The 18,948-nt window shown below is 43.0% G+C and overlaps 2 protein-coding genes across 4 annotated transcripts; one reads left to right on the top strand and one right to left on the bottom strand.

The window, feature by feature from the left end:
- Positions 1-2,323: 2,323 nt before the first annotated feature.
- Positions 2,324-12,237, top strand: usp44 (ubiquitin specific peptidase 44). Of its 3 annotated transcripts, none has more exons than XM_067490352.1 (6): positions 2,351-2,742; positions 4,629-6,347; positions 7,277-7,475; positions 8,133-8,241; positions 8,479-8,723; positions 8,925-12,237. In XM_067490352.1, the coding sequence occupies exons 2-6, from the start codon at positions 4,797-4,799 to the stop codon at positions 9,047-9,049; spliced, it is 2,229 nt and encodes a 742-aa protein (XP_067346453.1). In that variant the 5' UTR covers positions 2,351-2,742; positions 4,629-4,796; the 3' UTR covers positions 9,050-12,237. The 3 variants fall into 3 exon arrangements, with proteins under 3 accessions (XP_067346455.1, XP_067346453.1, XP_067346454.1); XM_067490353.1 differs by lacking the exon at positions 2,351-2,742 and adding an exon at positions 2,788-3,657; XM_067490354.1 differs by lacking the exons at positions 8,479-8,723; positions 8,925-12,237 and adding an exon at positions 7,841-7,925 and having other exon boundaries at positions 2,324-2,742.
- LOC137106690 (methionine aminopeptidase 2-like) lies at positions 11,549-18,444 on the bottom strand. Its single transcript, XM_067490357.1, has 11 exons — positions 18,240-18,444; positions 16,763-16,855; positions 16,614-16,676; positions 16,171-16,273; positions 15,685-15,846; positions 15,162-15,343; positions 14,861-14,955; positions 14,673-14,769; positions 14,239-14,342; positions 12,997-13,112; positions 11,549-12,613 (listed from the first exon to the last, which is right to left on the bottom strand). Exons 1-11 carry the CDS (start codon positions 18,418-18,420, stop codon positions 12,361-12,363), a joined length of 1,449 nt encoding a protein of 482 aa, XP_067346458.1. The 5' UTR covers positions 18,421-18,444; the 3' UTR covers positions 11,549-12,360.
- Between the last annotated feature and the right edge of the window lie 504 nt (positions 18,445-18,948).

The raw sequence follows: 18,948 nt of genomic DNA, 5'->3' as shown, positions 1-18,948 counted from the left end.
ACGTAATTACACACAGTGACAATAACAGGGCGAATACAAACATAAGCACATTAGGAAGGTGATTACATGAATACAGCTATGTTAATGCTTTAACAAGTGACCATTTTGGTTACAATAAATGCAGCTTGTTTTCAGACATAAAATAACCCCAAAGAGATGCAAAGTGAGCACAAAGAGTGTTAAATGACCACAAGGAGACTTACAACACAAAACAGACACCCAATGGGTCATTTAAGATGCACAGTGTCAGGAGAAGAAATGTCTACAAAGAGATGTAAAGTGTCTTCAGAGAGATGCAAACAACCACAAAGAAACACAAAAGGATTAAAGGAGATGCTAAGAGATGTATAAGAGTGGAAAACTGCCCAAAGCTGTGGATTGTGTTATTGAAGACACAGAAAGTTTGATTGTTGAGAAAAGGCAGTGAATAAACATAAGGTCCTCACATGAATAGTAGCAGGATATTGTGTGTGTGCATGTGCATGTGCTTATGAGCGGCAGAGAGAGTGCAGATGAAAAGAAGAGAGGGGAGGGTGAGGAGCCGGCGTGTGTGGACATGAAGGTGGTAAAGGCCCCGGGGGACACAGAGAGCGAAATCATTAGAGCTGAATCACAGGCACCGCATGGCACATCAACACATACCTCTTTCTCTAAGTCACTCACAAATGCTCCTTAATCTCTCTCTCACACAACGCTCTGGTCTGGTGACACACACACACACACACACACACACACACACACACAGTTACACCGAAACACACTGCTGGATGTGGATCAGTTCTCCACTAATCAGTATATGAGAGGGATTCTTCACATGCAGTCGTCAGGGTGTTTGTGTTGAGATGAAAAGTGTTTCTTCAGGCAGTTTACTGAAGGGAAATCTAGTCCCTCCCCCATATTTTGTAGAAGTGTTACCTAATAATAAACGGCTTTAGAGGGGTTCAGAATGTGCAGGAATACCAACAATTCATTTTATCTGCACTTGTGTGGCATATTTTAAACTATGTTTCAGTTTATTGTATTTTTTGGCTGGAGTTTAGTCTTAAATCCGCACAGCAGGCAGTAAAGTGTTATTTTCTTACAGAAACACTAGCTTACACTGATAGGATCTAGTGAGTTTGTGCCACCAGCCCCTTTTAACCAGCATGAAGTTCGACACCTGCATCTCACACCGGCACACAAGACTTTAAAATACCTATAGTTCCATGATCGTGTTACCATTTTAGTCACAGTCACAGACAAACGCAAAGTGATTAAAATCAAAACAACGGGGAGGCTGCACATCAGAAGGTAGAGAGGTTGTCCTTCAGTCACAGGGTTGGTGGTTCGCTCTACAGCTCCTTCTGTCCATATATTAAGACTCAAGGTTTACTGTCTGTGCAGTACAGTAACACAAAGACACAGACAAAACAAGACAACATCCAACATAAAGAAGAGAAGTCACCACAGTGACAGCAGAGATTAAAAAAAGAGTGTCAAAGTGTCCAAGACACTAACATATAACTCCAGGTGCTTTACAATAAGATAGAATAGTTCTTTATAAGTGCAGATCATTTGCCATTATGTTTAATTGAACACATTACACATTAAGAGAACTGCCTGAAAAAAGGAAGTAAAGCTTGTAATGCCTGGTTGGATTTCAAACAAGGTTCCTGTAGCTGCAGGGTTGAGGAACTTTAGACAATTCTTCCTCAGAGAAGTGCTTCAGCTCAGACTTTCTCCTCTGATGTCTGGTGTTAAAGGATCTCTTGACATCTTTCCACTGCATCCGTGTTTGGTCTGACTCTAGAAGACGTGTTTGTAGCATTATTTACGTTTTTTTCTTGCCACTGGATTATAATTTAACAGTTTCCATTGTTGCAGTAACTCAGAGCCATAACACAAGTATTTCTTTAAAAAAACAAGTAGACCTTTTCCCCGATGAAGATCTGGTGACCGAACTATTGGCTTTATGGTCAGCGCTAACTTCTATTGGTTTGCTTAAGGCACAAAGGTTAGTGCATCAGTGATGTAATGATATAATAGGTCTATAATAAGCATTTTTGTACTTTTTATGCTTTAAAGCACGTTCAGTTCATAAAACCTTTGAGTTTTACTTGTGTTTCTTTATTTGAATGCAATGCTACTCCAGACTTTAGTGAGGGCTTTTGCTTTTGAAAAACCAAATCATTAGATAATTTAGCAAAAGAACAACAACAACAAAAGAAAAAACTAAACATTGAAGTCACTGGAACAATAGATGTACAAATGGTGCGACCCTTCCCTCTAGTGGCACAATAATGTACCACTGTTGGACAGCTTTTCCAAGTAGTGGTCAAAGCTCAGTGCTCCTGCCACTACATAACAAAAACAAACATCTTGATCAACTTGGATTTCTTCTTTTTTAGAAATATTTTTAGTTAGTAGCTAAAACATGCAAATATGTTTGTAAAGGAATTTAGTTGACTGTATTTTGTGTAATAATGTACGTGTGCCAACTAACTATAGCTCAAGTAAATGTAGAGGAGCAAAAAGTACAATATTGTCCTCAGGATTTTATTGGAGTTAAAGCAACATGAACTGAAAACTGGATGATTGTTGAACATCTTCGTCATCCTTCACCTTTACTACCATCATCATCAACAACAACAACAACAACGTCACGTAGCAAGGACACACTCGAGCCAACACCACGCGACGGGGACTGACAAGATGGCGAACACTTCGGAGACAGAGGAGTTGCTGCCGTGAAGGAGAGGCTTGGTAAGCCTTTTTCTTTTGCCGTGCATTTATAGCCGTGTAGCCGAGTGTGTGCGTGGTGTTGTTCTGGCACAGCAAGTAGGCTGGTTTTAAAGCAGAGTCGGACGCCGCTGGGAGCCGACCCCCGGCTAACTTGTTGGGATTATCTCTGTTAGCCTGGCAGGTTAATGCTCGGTAGCACGCTAGGCTAATGTTAACAGCATGGAGAGCTAAGCTAGGTCTTAATATTCCCTGGAATAAATACAATGGGAATGGAACTACGGAACCGGTTGATTCTTTATATAGAAACTGGATATATTATAACACATTTGAGGTATTTATGTACTACGCTTTATACGTTGTTTTTTTTATTTTAGTATGTTGTAATCGCAATTAAATACCCCATCAGTTACACTTAAACCATAGTGTTAGCCAGCTAATGCTAAGATTAGCCTTGCCGAGGTACTTTAAATGTGAGCTGTTTCGACAAACCTTTGCTGTGTCTTTGCTTGTAATCTGTACTTGTTAAGTGGTCGCTTGTTTCTCCGAGTTAACAGAACGATACGGTCGTGCGGTTTCAGACACTCGGAGCATGCAGTCGCAAGGACAAACCAAAGCGCGCTAACCCGCTGATAAAACCTCGGGTGACATTATAAACTCTTGAGCAACTCTTGACTATCTTAAACGACATCCACTTCCACATATCAAGCCTCGCCGAACACAGTGCCACGGTAATGTGTGTTTATTGCTTATCGGGGCTCAGCGTGAAAGCGTTGCACGCTCTAAACCTTTGTAATCTCCACAGGACTTGAGGTTAACTGTCTTGTAGGCTGCGTCGGTCTTGGATCCTTGACGGGGGTGAGATTTAATATCGCGGCTGCACAATCGGACGGGCGCTCATTAAAGAAACACGCCCACTCCCTCAGTGGAACTTCTAAAGTAAGGTTCCAGTCACGCATGTTTGCTTTTGTATTTGTATTGTAAATGAAACGACGACACGGCCTACGCGAACTGTACCAACTAGAATTGAAATGAACCCAAAAAACATTCCGCGTACTTGTATTTTCCATCGCTTTCTTTCTTGGCTACCTAAACGTCCTCTTCTTTAAGCGCCATGTTTCTAGCTTAGTTTTCTTTCTTTGGTTTTTATCTGTACCCAGATAAAGGCTGCACCACTTTGCCAGCTCATGCGACCTTTTGTTGAACAGTCTTACTTGTTTGACCTCAGTGGGTGGGTTGACAGTGCTCGACCCACTCGAGATTCCCCACTCTCTCATCTGAGCTACACCAACCCCCCAGAGATGGAAGGGGCCAGAGGTGGTTGAATGGAGACGGAGTGTTAGACGTTTGGGTTAAGTTGAATTCTTCCTCCGTCTTTGAACCAAGATAAAGCTTCTTGTCAGTGTTTTTAATGACTCACCCACAGTTAGAATAGTACACAACAAAGATTGGGGATTCAACAGAAGGCAAATCCTGGAGCTTCAGTTCAGTGTAATTGCTGTCCATCAAGTTTTCTTTTGTTACTATGTCTGGAAAATGGTTTTACATCAGAGTTTAAAAGTCCATGTTAACCTAAACACAGTTTTTTTCAGTGAACATGCCTGGAAACACTCAGACAGGCAGTGTGTAATTCACCTATTTAACTGTTGGGAGATGTTAAGGCCTGCTTGCCATCTGGCAGTTTGCTAAAGTTTACTGTGAGTGGTTATTGTGTCATAAAAGAGTCCATGGAGGTTAGATGTAGTGACTGTAGTGTAATAGTTTTACAAAACAGGATGTCAATATGGTAACAAATGCACCTAATGTATTTTGTTACTAAAATCATGACACGTGATTTTTTCCTACCTGTAGTCTTATTAAATTTATTTGTCTTGACAAATTTATCAGAATCCATTGTCTATTCTCTCTAGACACCATCATGCCCTGGGAGGGTTCCATTTCTCATCTCGCCATGGTCACCATGGCGATATGAGGCCAGTGTGAAACGAGACAAACACACACACACACAGACTGACACACCAACGGTCAGCTATTGACTAAAACAGCCAGCCAGTCAGCTTGGCCGGCAGGTGTGTGTAATGGACAGGTGTAAGCATGTGGGGCGGCTGCGGCTGGCCCCGGACCACTCCATCCTCAACCCCCAAAAGTGGCACTGTGTTGACTGTAACACCACAGAATCTATATGGGCCTGCCTTGGCTGTGCTCACGTGGCGTGCGGACGCTACATCGAGGAACACGCTCTGCAGCACTTCCAGCAGCAGCGCCACCCGTTGGCTATGGAGGTTAATGAACTTTATGTTTTTTGTTACTTATGTGATGACTATGTGCTAAACGATAATGCCACAGGAGACCTCAAGCTGCTTCGCAGTACGCTTAGCGCCATCCAGAGCCAACGCTATGAGGTCACCACCCGCAGTGGGCGCACCCTCCGCTCTGCCAGCGCTGCTCTTGATGCCCTCATGCCATCTGGGGCCCGCGAGCTGCAGCTGAGGGATGAGGACAGGATGTTTACTGCTCTTTGGCACCGCCGCAGGGCACTAATGGGACGTGTCTTCCGCTTCTGGTTTGCGCTCACTAAATGCGGAAAGAAGAGGGTGGAAGAGGAGAGGAGGAGGGAGGAGGAGGAGGAGCAGAAAAGGGAGGCAAGGGAGAGGAGACGGGCGCTAAAGAGACAGCTACAGGAGGAGCTGGAGAATGCACCTCTCAGGAAGAGTCGCCGCTTACGGCGGAAGAGCCAGAGAGTTGCTGATGCAGCTGTCACAGCACCGTCACAAAGTGCACGTAGAAAGAGAAAAACGCTTTTGCCCCCAACTCTCATCCGCAGGCCAAGGACTCGAAGCCCTGCCACTGCTACCCTCAAGAAGGCTGCACTGATGAAAAAAGTACAACCGACCCCCAAGTCGCGAAGCCGTTCATCTGCCTCCAAATCTCAACCCAAAAAGCGCTCAGCAACCAACCGCACCGCCCAAATCCCTGCCCACCGCAAGCAGAGCACTAAACAGGGTGGCTCACCCTTAAAACGGCGTCCCACGGTCACTCCTGGAGTGACAGGTCTAAGGAATTTAGGCAACACCTGTTATATGAACTCCATCTTGCAGGTACTTAGCCACTTGCATGTTTTCAGGGAATGCTTTCTGCGCCTGGACCTGACCCAGGCACTGGAGCTACTGGCATCTGCCGTCCACGGTCAACTGGCAGGGAAAGCCTCATCCCAACCCCCCCTGTTGCAGAGGAAAGGACTCCAGACCTGCTCAGGGGTAGGGCTCAGCGGTGGGGCATCGCGTGCCTGCAGCATGGAACTCATACAACCCAAAGAGCCCAGCTCAAAGCACATCTCTCTCTGCCATGAGCTGCACACTTTGTTCCAGGTTATGTGGTCCGGCAAGTGGGCGCTGGTATCGCCTTTTGCCATGCTTCACTCGGTGTGGCAGCTGATCCCAGCTTTCAGGGGCTATGCCCAACAGGATGCTCAGGAGTTCCTGTGTGAGCTGCTGGACAAGGTGCAGCATGAGCTGGAGAGTACCGGCAAGCACACAACCACTTCTGGAGTCCCGCAGACACAGAAACGGCTCATCAAGCAGGTGCTCAGTGTGGTCAACACCATCTTTCACGGCCAGCTTCTGAGCCAGGTATGAGAGAGACCGACGCACAAACACGTGCGCCTACCGACTGAGTAACTCAGCTGTCATCATAAGATTGGTCATACTCATTTGTTTTGCATGCACCCACTCATATTTGCCCACAAAGCTCACAGCTCTGATCAAACTTTATCACTAATTCATCAATCAGATTAAATTGTCTTTGGTGGATTCACTCCTCACTTTAAATTCTTAAGCAGACATTAAGCTTCTAACACTGATATAGTTACATTTGGGGTGTAATTCAAGGATGACTTGCTCTGGTTCTATTGCTTTTCCTATATTCTTTTACAAACATCTGCTTGGTACCATTTTATAAGATACTTTTATTCTGCTCCTTGAGTTGTAAAATAATGTTCTGTCTTTGAATGTATTTACTGCAAGGGTTTGACAAAATAGTTATTTATATTTTTCACTTAAAGTACATAAACAAGAGGAAAGTGGATTTTCTTGGGAAACCAGGCTGCTGCCTGCTTTGGTAGAATAGTTTCTCTGACAATTCTCAAGAATAAGTGACAGGACTTTTTTTGTAGATGTGCTTTCACTGTTATTGTGACACATGTCTTCCACGCTATTCTGGCTTATAGGCAAGAGGAATTTCTGTGGGAGGCACAGTCGATACTTAACTTGGGCACGAGGTTAGTGTCTACTTGTAGAGGCTGATCACACACTGTGACACCTGCTTGTGCTGAATAGAAGACTGTGTTATAGGGGTCTTGGGGTATCTTGGCCTGTAGCTACACACTGACTCAGACTTGTCCTCTGTCAGTGACAGCAATCACTGTACCGACAGAGACAGGAATAAAGACAGTACAAACACATAAGAAAACAGCGCTCAGAATGGACGCTTGCGGTGAAAAAATATGGTTCTATATCACTGTATCCACCTGCTATCATCCGTTATTTTCCCATGTATGCAGGTGACGTGCCTGGCATGCAACCATCGCTCCAACACTGTGGAGCCTTTCTGGGATCTGTCTCTGGAGTTCCCTGAGCGGTATCACAGTAACAGCAGGGAATTGGCCGTACAGGCTTCGTGCCATTTGACGGAAATGCTTGCCAAGTTCACGGAAACGGAAGCATTGGAGGGAAACATCTATGCCTGTGACCAGTGTAACTGTGAGTTTATAATGTAAACGTGCACACACTTAATCTTTATAGTTTTTCCTCAGAGATCTTGCATTTATTTATCATAATTAGAGCAGGTACTGATGTGAATCTTTTCTGGTGCTTATTCAGTCTCAATTGTTGCAGTGAGCTAATATAAACATGTTCTGCACCAGATTTTAGAGAAAGAGAACTACGGGCCGAAATATCCTTGGTTGCTTGTCAGTGTAGCACATTATTGTTATATGGGAATTAAAACAACCCACTGTAGAAAAAATGAGGAAAATAATATGCTTCTTGCCAGTTGCTGAATCAGTTTATAACTGTTTTACTGTTGTTGTTTTTTTTGTACCCTTTTTTAAAAAAAATCACTTTAGATACAAAGGGAATGAGGCTGGAAATACTAGGGGGGGAAAACCAAAAGCTGCAATCTAAATGTTTTTGATTACACTGAGAACACAGGTAAACTTGGTAGTAATGTTAGTTAGAAAACTGTTTTCCATAAAGCCTTAATAAGGTGGAAAAAAGCCTTATTGTTGACATGATTTTATTAGGTTTTCTAAAGCTGCATCAGTATCTTGTAAAGTTTGGGCAGTGCTCATTACCACTAATCTCAAAGTTGCAGCACAGTCAGTGGAGTGATGTTTGTACCTTGCCTGTTGTGTGCAGCTGCCAGACGTCGGACCTGCTCCAAACCAGTGACCCTGACCCAAGCACAGAAACAGCTGATGGTCCACAAACTGCCTCAGGTTCTCAGGCTTCACCTCAAACGCTTCAGGTAAGATGATATTACCCCAATCAAGCTGCTTTTTACATACTTGCAAGGTTAAGTGTATGTGGCAGGTCACTCTTCACTGTAAATAAGGGGAACACACAAAGTTACTTAAAGGATGAGGAGGCTCCTATCTACTGCCATTTTTAAAAAAATCTTCTGGTGTCATTAAATAAAGACTGTTGTGATGTTGACATATAGCTCACCAGCTGACCTTTGCACCATGTCGTTATTGGTCCATAGGTGGTCTGGGCGGCACCATCGGGAGAAGATCGGAGTCCACGTCAGCTTCGACCAGCTCCTCAACATGGAGCCCTACTGCTGTCGGGAGCCCTCACCCAAAGGAGTGCCCTGCTCCAGTCCGAGCAGCCCCAGCTCTGCACCGCGCCCCAAGCACTTCCTTTACGAACTCTCTGCTGTGGTGATGCATCACGGAAAGGGCTTCGGCTCTGGCCACTACACTGCCTACTGCTACAACACAGAAGGAGGCGAGTAATGAGCCACAGCAGGATTTAACTAAAGTAGTAATATTTCTGTATTTGAGACCCAAAGAAGACTATATGTAGTGATGAGCTACCTGGCCTATTTAAGCCCAGTTTGTCTAAATAATTGATCAGAAATCAGTTCAGTGACTTTGTGGATTGTTGTTGCTGACTCCATATTAAATATGTTCTTGTGTTTTCCTGCAGGCTTCTGGGTTCACTGTAATGACTCAAAGTTGAATGTGTGTTCAGTGGATGAGGTCTGTCGTGCTCAGGCCTACATCCTCTTTTACACACACAGAGTAACTCAGGACAAAGACCGGCCGCTATAGGACCACAACCCCCTGAATTCCTCCTCGTCCGCCTCAACCTGGCCACGCAGTGAGATGATATCAGCACAGCTCCACCTATCGCTCTTTCTCTCCTCGCTCTCTGTCTTTGGGCATTTGTATCCTGAGCCGACGAGTCTTCTTAGTCTATTTTTCTAAATAAGGAAAGAAAGGGCGGACAGACTCCTTTTTAAAACAAACAAAACAAAACTGGTTCTGCTTTGTGAACTTCTTGTATATGGTGTTTATATGTAGGTATTTTTTTTAAACAGTGATGTTTGTGATTTGTGTACAGTTGTATTTTTTTATTATAATGAAGAGAGTATCAGCCAAGATGTCTCAGTAGCAGCCAACCAACTGCAGCTGGGCGTGACTACATAAATACATTGGTCTTCGACAATACACCTTGTGCAGGTGTATTCATGTGTCTGCCTGCCTGCGTATGGTGGCTTGTTGATTGTAAATGCTGTTTGTTTAAATCAAATGAAATGTTTCTCAGTCACTTTAGATAGTCAACACAGAACTGGATGTAGGGTTGTAAAGTGTCAATTCTCTCATTTTAAAAAGGCCTCCTTGTGTTCTCGACAGGAAATGGGTTTGGTAGATGTTAATAACACAGCTGTATCCAACCAGTTTGCTGCCAGAAATGCACTAATCTCGACAGATGAGATAGTTTTGTTTTGACTCAGTATTCTTGGTTAAAGATCTGTACAGAAGCAGAGCAGTAAGTGTGTGTTTCACCCTGAAGGACAATTTGGCCGCTCTCAAGCCAAAGCTTTGGGGAAAGTGTTTGGCTACACCTCATTTTCCAAATGACTGATTCATTAAAACCGAAAAAGCTTCCAAAGGTTTATTTTTGGGCAGAATGCTGCCACTTCTGTGCTCCTGAATGTAATTGTGTTCAGAGTGGGAACCCACCTAATCCCATACTACTAGGAAAAGTGCCCTTTTCTTTTTGGAAAAGCAACGTCCTATTTTATAGTTCATATCAATTCAGCGCAGTGGAGGCTGCATACCTGTAGTCCTACACAGACCAGCATTTAGATTGTGAATGTATTTTTATACAAATCCTCAAAGAGGTTTTGGAAAAGAGGCTATTGACTGTTTTTAAAGTTTTAAATGTACCACCGCTGATTGTTCAACCTTCACCAGCAGTTCTAACACGTTTCACTATTCACCAGGAAGTAGGTGTGTGTACTGTATGTGTACAAATTGTTTTATTTACCACGTGCTCAGTAAAATGTTTAGAATTTACATGATTTCTGTAGTGTAAACGGATTGTGATATTACCTCCATACTGGAGAAACTTGTACAAAAAATAAGATCTTCTCAATCGTGGTCCTCTTGATTAACTCATCAGAGGGGACTTGAAAGCACACTTCATATTGTTTTTTTCATTGTCAGTTGTAACACATTGACCTTTTGGTGTCTACCCCATGGATGTGTGTGTGCGTGCGTGTTTGTGTGTGTGGGTGTGTAAAATTATACTATGCAAATTGTTACCTCAATTTTTTCGAGAAAAAAGTACCTCAATAAATGAGACTATTTTTTCATTTTTCTACAAAAAAATGCCAGTCTCTTGCATTTTTAGCACCGTCAATAGCTAAATATTGGTGACCATGTTTTGAAGTATGTAAACCAAACCAAGAAGCGGCTGTAGTTCATGGTGTTAAAATTACTTGAAGAATGTAACTTTTTGTTTCTGGTCACTGTTGAAATACACAACACATTGAAGTATTCACATTTTAAAAGTTACAGAAATACTTTTTGCCATAATACGATAACTACATTGGCATTTTAGGAAATACATGTATCCACTTACTTTTCCACTTCAATGTTCAGCGGCAGTCGTCGTGTTGACGTCACAGCGACGGCGCGTAGATGTCACGTTCATGGATTTTAAATGCGTAAAAGCTGTTTTTATTCAAATGCAGGACACCTGAAGATGATGCTGGCATTTCTCATTGGTCGGCTAAATGGCACGCGCTAACTACTAACCCATGTTCTCCGCATTTAGGATACGTCCATCGGTCCCCGTGAAGTTGTGCGGTTGGGCCGCCGTGTTGACCAGGTCGGAGTCCATTTTGCGGAGAGAGTAGCTTTTCAGGTGTCTCTCTCTGATGTGACAATTATGTTTTCTGACGTAATGGCTTTGTATCTGAGGCCAAGCTCAAAATAAAGCTCTATGAACGGCTCCCAACTCCGTGTGCCCTCCATTGTTTTCTTTGCCATGGTGACGAACTGACCCGGAAGTATATTTACAAGAACATTTAACTGTTTTTTTTTTTTACCCCCTTTCATTATACTCCGGAAATGCAGTTTAGAAACAAATATACTTTACTTCAGTATATTTATGAGTGGGATTCAAAGTATAAATCAATAAAGTATATTAGATTTAGCCACTAAAGCAAAACAAGCAAACTTTTTTAGCTTTAATTAAAAACGAATCTTTTGCAAGATTAAATTTCTCCCGTGATTACAGGCAAAAGAAAAGAGCCCATGATGAGCAAAATTATTTTATTCATGTTTTTTTCCTTTACAAAATCATTTTTAGGGAGATCAAAATGAAGCATTTTATTTGGGAACATACAGTGGCAGCAGCCATTTCAGAGATATTATACAAATATCAAAGAAACGATCGGAGGGCTAGAGTGCAGCGTTCCCCCCAGTCGTGACAGAAGCCAAACAACCAGTTGCAGATGCACTGTGTCTGTATGAAGATGGAGTTTATATCATCATCCCAAGCTTTATACGTTAGGAATTGTCTGTCTGCAAAAATGTCTGGCCATGCATTGGCCACTTCTGACACCCAATCAGTAGCATCTGTGCTTAGATTAACTCGTGCACTAACATACTGGAGGCTCAGAGTGGAACACAAAAATAATAATAAAGGTGGGGTATTAATGGCTTTCCCTAAACTCACCACTGGATACTGGAGTTGCACTAAACTCATCTGAGGCCTAAATTCAGTTTGACTGTTTAACAGTTACCTTTTTATATTTGGTTAGATGAGGATACTGAAGGAAACTACAATGCTTCCTTCGCAGGAAACACGTTTGTTTACCATTTCTTTAGCTGTGGTTCATGACAGAAAACCCAGAAAGCCAGTCTGTCATTTTTGCAACCTGTGCATTTTGGGTAGAATACAGAAGCATTTGGCATCCTTTACTGTTGCTGTGACACAACCACTTCCTGTTTAAAAAGCTCTTTTCTGCTGTTTCTCTGAAGAAGGACTTGATAAAAGGGTCTGGAGGTGCTGTGTGGTGGCTAGGGGGGCTCTGGCGGTTGTGTTGTTGAAGAGTGGGGGGGGGGTGTCAGTAGTCATCGCCGCGACTCACCACCTCCTTGCAGGTGGGCCTGAGCAGGATAGTGTGCTCGAACTGAGCAGTGTAGCAACCCTTGGTGTCACAGAGGGGAGGGTAAGGGTCCACGATGCCCAGATCACACAGGTTCTTCAAGGCCATCAGATACTTGCTCTCGCCCAGGCGGTCCAGCCAGCGGCGGCAGAATGCCAGCGTGCCAAAGTTCTCATTGATGACGTTCAGCAGGTGCTTTGCTCTGGGCAGTCTAAAAATGAAGAAGCAACAGTGGACGTTAGGCTGCATTTAAAATATTTATAGCAGTCAATTTATTACAGAGTGCTGACAAATCATAGCAGATTCCGTTATCTCTGACAGATGTGCTACTAGGATTTCCACCAACTTAGCCCACAGAAGGCGCAACGGACATGTAAACCTGAACAGGTTCACATAATTGGACTAATCATGTTGCATTTTACAGGACTCCTGTATCACAACCTCTAGAATACTTTTTGCTAAAAATCAACCTTTTTTATGAAGCCCATGTTTGCACTCTCTTTGCTGACAGAATAACCAGGAATGCATGCAGTTCTTTTCAGGCCATGCTCAGTGCAACCAGAATGGATTCGTGCATTTTAAAGTCAAACCTACCTGATTGGGACATGGCCAACGTCAAAGTTTTTCATATAATGAGAACACTCCATGTCATCGTGGACCACACCTTTCCCTGTGCTGCCAAATGTCTCGATGGCATAAACTTCTCCCTCCTGCCGGGGGGGGGGGGGGTGTTGGGACAAAGAAGAGCAAGTGCAAATTAAAACAATGAAGCAGTGGAATGGTCTTAAAGCTATTTACCATTAGTTGTTCATTGTCTGACAGCTAATGAGTATTTAAATATGCATGAAAAAGATCTCAGAAGAACTACGATCGAGAGTTGCTGATTTGCATGTAGTTGAAAAGGGTTGCAGAGTAATCATAAAAAAAAAGTTATACACACACACACACTCACACACACACCAGTCACTGACACCGTCTATAAATGGAGACAATTTAGTACCGTGGGCAGCAAAGATCACTCCAAAAGCACAACGCAAAATGCTCAAGGGGAAAAAAAAAAAAAAAGTACCCTAGTGTAACAGCTGGAGACTTGTGGGAATCTTGGCAGTAGGGTAACATCTTTGTTGGAGAGTCAAGCAAACACACAACATTGAACAGGCATGGTATCATGGCAGAACGCCACCGAGAACACCACTGCTCTCCAAAATCTACATTGCCGTATGCCCGATGTTTGCAAGAGACCACCTTGACAATTCACAACACTACTGGAAAAATGTCATGTGGACAGATGAAACTGAGCAGCGTTGGTTGGGCAGAACACACAGCACCACACATGGTAAAATGACAACGACGTACCAACATAAAAACATTGTACCAGCAGTGAGGTACAATGGGGGGAGCATCATTATTTGGAGCCATTGTGCTGCCTCTGGACCTGGACCACATGCCATTGTAGAGAAGAAACTGAATTTCCAAGTTTATCAAGCTAACATACAGGACAAGTCCGGCTGGCTTTCTGCAAGTTGAAGCTCAGAAGAAGCTGGATGATGCAGCACAATGACCCAAAACACCAAGGTAAATGAGACCGAGAGGCCGGTCAGAGCCGAGACCCCAACCCAATAGAAACGCTATGGAGTGACGTCGAGAGATGTTCCCACTTTGGTTGATGATCACATAACATTTCATGACCAATTTATGCAGAAAGCTGCAGACGTTGCCATTGGCTTTTCTTACAATTGTACACCGTAATTTAAATTATGGGCTTTTTGCAAAAAAAAAAAACCATTCAGTTTTGTGTCAACAATGCCGCTAAAGCTAACAGAAAGACTAACTCACCTCCATTTTCGTTGCCTCTCCTCCTTTAACGATGGGCACCGTCTTTCCTGCGTGTATTCTGTACTGACCAATTGAGTGACCGTTAAGGTTTCGGATTGGTTTCACTGGAAAGGGACAAACAAGTTTCATAAATAAACCTTTTTTTTTTCCAATGTAGATTGTGGACTGCAAATAACGATCAAAACAACTGTGATCCAATTTATTTTTTCCCAAAACGCATAACTCAAACACGAGCTATGATAGTGCAGTAGCAAATTGTATCGGACTATTCACTACGAGAAGTGCTGTTGAGCACCGTTCAACGAGTGTGGAGAGAGGATCCCATTTTAGGGTTAACCACTGTTCACGACTTACTCTCATTAACAAGGCAAAACAGCAACTTGTGAAACAAACAATCGTCCACACTATGAGCCACCATTTATTTTGTAACATACCTTGGTACGTTTTGCCATCAAGCTCAACCTCGTACGACTCCATCACCTCTTGAATTGCCTCCCCAACGTCACACAAACGCACATCAATCCCTGCGCACTGCAAACAAAACAACAACAGGGTTACATCCACTGCTGGCTCAGTACAGATCCAAGAAGTTGAGGTGCAATTGTGCGCGTTTAGGCCGTACTTTGATTCCAGTATTGGTGGCTTCCCTCACAGCCTCCAACAGCTTGTCATACTTTGGGTTAAATGTGACAGTGAAGGCACAGTCAATTATTCGCCCTGTAAAAGTAAAAGCAGTAACAAATCGAATCCATATTAAAAATCACTGATCATAACTGACAAAAAGGGAATATTATGCTATTTGCTCATTTCTAAAGGGTTCGATGAATTGGCAGCCAGTCTGACTCTCTATTGTGGATATAAAGTGGGTCTTAAATGCATCAGATCAGCAAAAAAAGACAACAAAAAAGCAGCACTTAATTCACCATTGATGTGTGTGCCAAAATCAATCTTGCAGACGTCATCATACTGCAGGACAGTGGTGTCTCCAGCGTTGGGAGTGTAGTGGGCAGCACAATGGTTCAGAGAGCAGCCAGTGGGGAAAGCAAGGCCAGCGTTCAGTCCGTTCTCCTTTATCAGCTTACGAGAACAGTCCTCCAGCCGCTCGCTTGAAAGAGGAGACAAGAAAAATAAAGAATAAATTGTCAGCATATTTTTTAATGTTTAAACCCAGTGGACATCCACTCATTAATTACACCCTTGGAAGTGAAAGTCACACTGAATACAAACATGTAGACACTGAGAAGTAGTTCATTTCTTTATGCAAACTGCACCATAAGGACTATAAAGTATAACCGCTGACTATGTTGATCAGTGGTCCAAACCACAATAACAAACCTGCTGGCATGTACCCATCTCTCACCTCATCACGTGAAAACCTCTGGTCTCATCCCAAACAGCCACATATAGAACAGTAAATAGCAACTGATGTGATGAAATGACCCTCACCAGATTTCAATCATGGTCATGCCGGGTTTGAGGAAGCTGCGGACATGTTGGCGCACTTGTCTGTGTGCCTCGGCGGCCTGTCTGAAGTCGTTCCACACCTCCTCGTTGGCTTTATCCAGCACCCGCTTCTCCTCGCTGGTCATACGCCAGGCTGCACTGCGACTGGGAACAGATCACAACTTAAGTTTTATTATAGACCTCGATGCAAGAAAGACATTTTATTAGAAATGCTAAGTCGGAGGATTCTGAGCGATGACTGCTGAACGTAATCGTGTAAGCACAGCAAGCAGGAACAATTTTTACAACAACACTGCTCCTTTGTTGTCACCTGACCAAAACCAGTAAGTTTCTCAGCACAGAGCTCATAGTGCAAAACTGTTATCGCAACAAAATTGACAAATGCAAATATTTGAGCACTTAATAAACACAACTCAGTGAAATTCAAATTCAGACAACGAAGGCAGTGTTATCTATAAGCATTCTCACCCATCCTGTAATGGGGGGTATTCACACTCCTGTCCAATGGGGTACACTCCATTTGGGTACAACTCACAGATGGGCACAGAGGGGGGATCAGTCTGACATTTGGCTGCAAAGAAAACCGGAAAAATGGAATAAAGCTTTAAGCTGCATTCACACTGTGTTTATGGGTTTTTTTTGTTACGTTTAAGGAGGATACAACAAAATATGATCCTGCAATCTGAAGAAATGAATTAATCACCAGCTCCATCACAGCTCCACCGTTTATTTGTATGATGCAGTCGCATTTTTAGAACGGCGCAGAATTGTCACACTTTCTTTGCAACAATTTTGAAGCAAAGAGCAGAAATACAGTGTTGAGCTCAGAAAGTAGGAGCTGTCTCCCATGTATCTGAGAAGTGCGAGACTTTTGCATGCAGTGCGAATTTAGCCTGATATTGTCAACTTACGTCCCTTCTTCTTCTTTTTCTTCTTTTTCTTTTTCTCTGCCGAGTTTTCCCCATCGTCTACATCTGTGTAAGTAAAGACATTCAGGTTACATGTGATGGATCCATGACAGTGATGATATGAGAGTTATCATCAAGTGTTTGACATTTACCTTCCTCGCCATCCTCCTTCTCTTTGTCTTCTATCACCTGCTTCTCCAGTTGTTTGGTTACTTCAGTCACTCCATTCACCTCTGCCTCAGTGCCTGCAGCAGCCATTGAAAAAAACATTTGTTACTCTCAGTGGGTCAGATAAACGCCTTGTAATGCAGCTGCTGTCATGTGAAGCAACACGGTAAATTGCCTTGGATAAAAGCGGTAATGAGGTAAACTTCAGAATGTTGACTACCCTTAGTTTTGTTATACAACTTTCATAATTAGTCACTACTGACACTTGTTGCAACCCAAGTCATACACGTCTTTCTTTTTTCAACTTTGTAATGTCAGTTTTTTATAACTTGAGACAAAACTACTATTTTCTCATCCCTACACACTGATCACTTTTAGTTTTTCTAATATCGTTCCTTTAAATAGGCCTTTAGATATGTAACGTTTCAACAGTGTCATAAAAAAATAAAGGTAATTGAAGACATATGAATTCATTCAACAACTGGGACAAGTTATGATTAACCAATGTTTTAAATGTTCTCATTTCACGTTCTATAACCTGCAAACGTTTGACTGAGTTTAGTTCGAGGTGGTAGAAGCGACAATGGCTTCATGTTTTTTTCTGACTGCTTTATTGTACAAATGATTATTTTGGTTTTCTTCCCCTAATACAACAACTCTAGAAAAGGGGCGATTAAGAAACAGGAAACTTAGCTGAGCTTCGGCGCAGCCTGCGAGAACAACCACTAATTCCACGGAGTGATTCCATAACGTTCCCGTCTAGGCTTTAAAAAAAAAAAAAAAGGGGGGGGGGGGGGGGGGTGACAATTTCTTTAGGTACTGAAATGTCACGGTTTCTAGATGCGGTTTAGATAAAAGCCCGTCGCGTTTCGTGGCCTGACAGGCGCCACAGCTGCAACCGCAGCTCGACTAATATCGGACACGTTAAGCACGTTGCGCCGCTTCCGTTGTGTTTCAAAATAAATGTTTACTGTACTGCAAGTTTCTAAAAGAAAAATTAAGAACGTGTTAAATAATGCATTTATTCAACAGCAACCACCTTTACTGTCACTGAGCATATAGACGTTACAATGAAGTTCCTTCTCTACAATTAAGCGTAATCCCCGGGGGGGGAGCAGTGGGCAGCCACGGGGCGGCGCTCGGGCAGCCAGCGCAAAGTGTCCAGCTCAGGGACGCACCTGGTGGGGAGTGGACCCCGTAACTTGTGCATCCCTCCCCGCTACTCTACTAGGCCGTCATTGAACATGCTTTTAATCAGCATTTAATCTAATCTATGTAGCTATATTACAATCAAAACACAAATACGGTCAATCCGCTGTTTTCTGAAACGCCTATTCCATTTTTATTTTGAATGTGGTTTACGTAGTGGTGCTTACTAACGGTGGCTGACTTAGCGCATCTCGGATCCGTAACATTAGCTCTGTTAGCCTGTTAGCACGAACCAGTTGAGGACAGCCTCACCTGTCGTCGCAGACTTGTTCTTCTTCTTCTTTTTCTTCTTCTTTTTTGCCGTCTCCTCCATCGGGTCGGCTTCTTCTTTGTCGTCCGCCTCCCCTTCCACCTCACGGTCGCAGATTGGTTTCTGGTCCGCTACCTGCTCCGTAACCACCTCCGCCATTTTCACGGGCGCCGCTGCTGGCATGGCTGGTTGGAAAAGGAAGCGCGAAGGATTGTGGGAGCGCTGTTTGTGATGTTACTGTCAGGGACACTCAGATTTTCCTCTTTTCGTATCGACAGATGTCTTACAGTGAATCTTTGCATACACACTGTAAAAAATGCTTAGACAAACGCATCAAACCCTCAATTTTTATAACATTTCTTGCACCTTTATACGTTGTTTAATTCACCAGGCATTTAGTTGAAGAATAAAAACATATGCAATAAAACAAAAACACTAGCAGTGTTTTGTATAAAGAACAACACTGTGTTGTTGCCACTTTGAAAGAGAGATTCAGATGGTGCATGTGTGAAAAAGCGATTGTTAGCTTTTGATAACAGTTTTTAATTGTGATGTGGAACTGAGGCATTTATGTCCATTTCTTTATTTGGCTTATTTGGCTTATGGGTTCTGACAAAATGACACAAATCCCGCAACAATTGTGTAAGCGATTGCAAAACAATGTCTCATATAGTTTGAAATTTAGTACTGTATTGACTACAAAGAGATGCA

The sequence above is a fragment of the Channa argus genome, chromosome 21 (genome assembly GCF_033026475.1).
Source record: "Channa argus isolate prfri chromosome 21, Channa argus male v1.0, whole genome shotgun sequence".
In the NCBI taxonomy this organism is placed as follows: domain Eukaryota; kingdom Metazoa; phylum Chordata; class Actinopteri; order Anabantiformes; family Channidae; genus Channa; species Channa argus.
The sequence above is the reverse complement of the archived record's forward strand: the minus strand, read 5'-3'. Positions and strand labels throughout refer to the sequence as shown.

What these genes read in the sequence shown, in the direction of transcription:
- usp44 (XM_067490352.1), top strand. Translation starts at nt 4,797, where the DNA reads ATGGACAGGTGTAAGCATGTGGGGCGGCTGCGGCTGGCCCCGGACCAC. An exon ending in ACGGCCAGCTTCTGAGCCAG is followed by an intron (nt 6,348 to 7,276) that starts GTATGAGAGAGA and finishes CCATGTATGCAG; the next exon opens with GTGACGTGCCTGGCATGCAA. An exon ending in CTGCTACAACACAGAAGGAG is followed by an intron (nt 8,724 to 8,924) that starts GCGAGTAATGAG and finishes GTTTTCCTGCAG; the next exon opens with GCTTCTGGGTTCACTGTAAT.
- LOC137106690 (XM_067490357.1), bottom strand. Translation starts at nt 18,420, where the DNA reads ATGCCAGCAGCGGCGCCCGTGAAAATGGCGGAGGTGGTTACGGAGCAG. An exon ending in ATGACCATGATTGAAATCTG is followed by an intron (nt 15,344 to 15,684) that starts GTGAGGGTCATT and finishes TCCTCTTTCAAG; the next exon opens with CGAGCGGCTGGAGGACTGTT. An exon ending in TTTTGGCACACACATCAATG is followed by an intron (nt 14,956 to 15,161) that starts GTGAATTAAGTG and finishes TTACTTTTACAG; the next exon opens with GGCGAATAATTGACTGTGCC.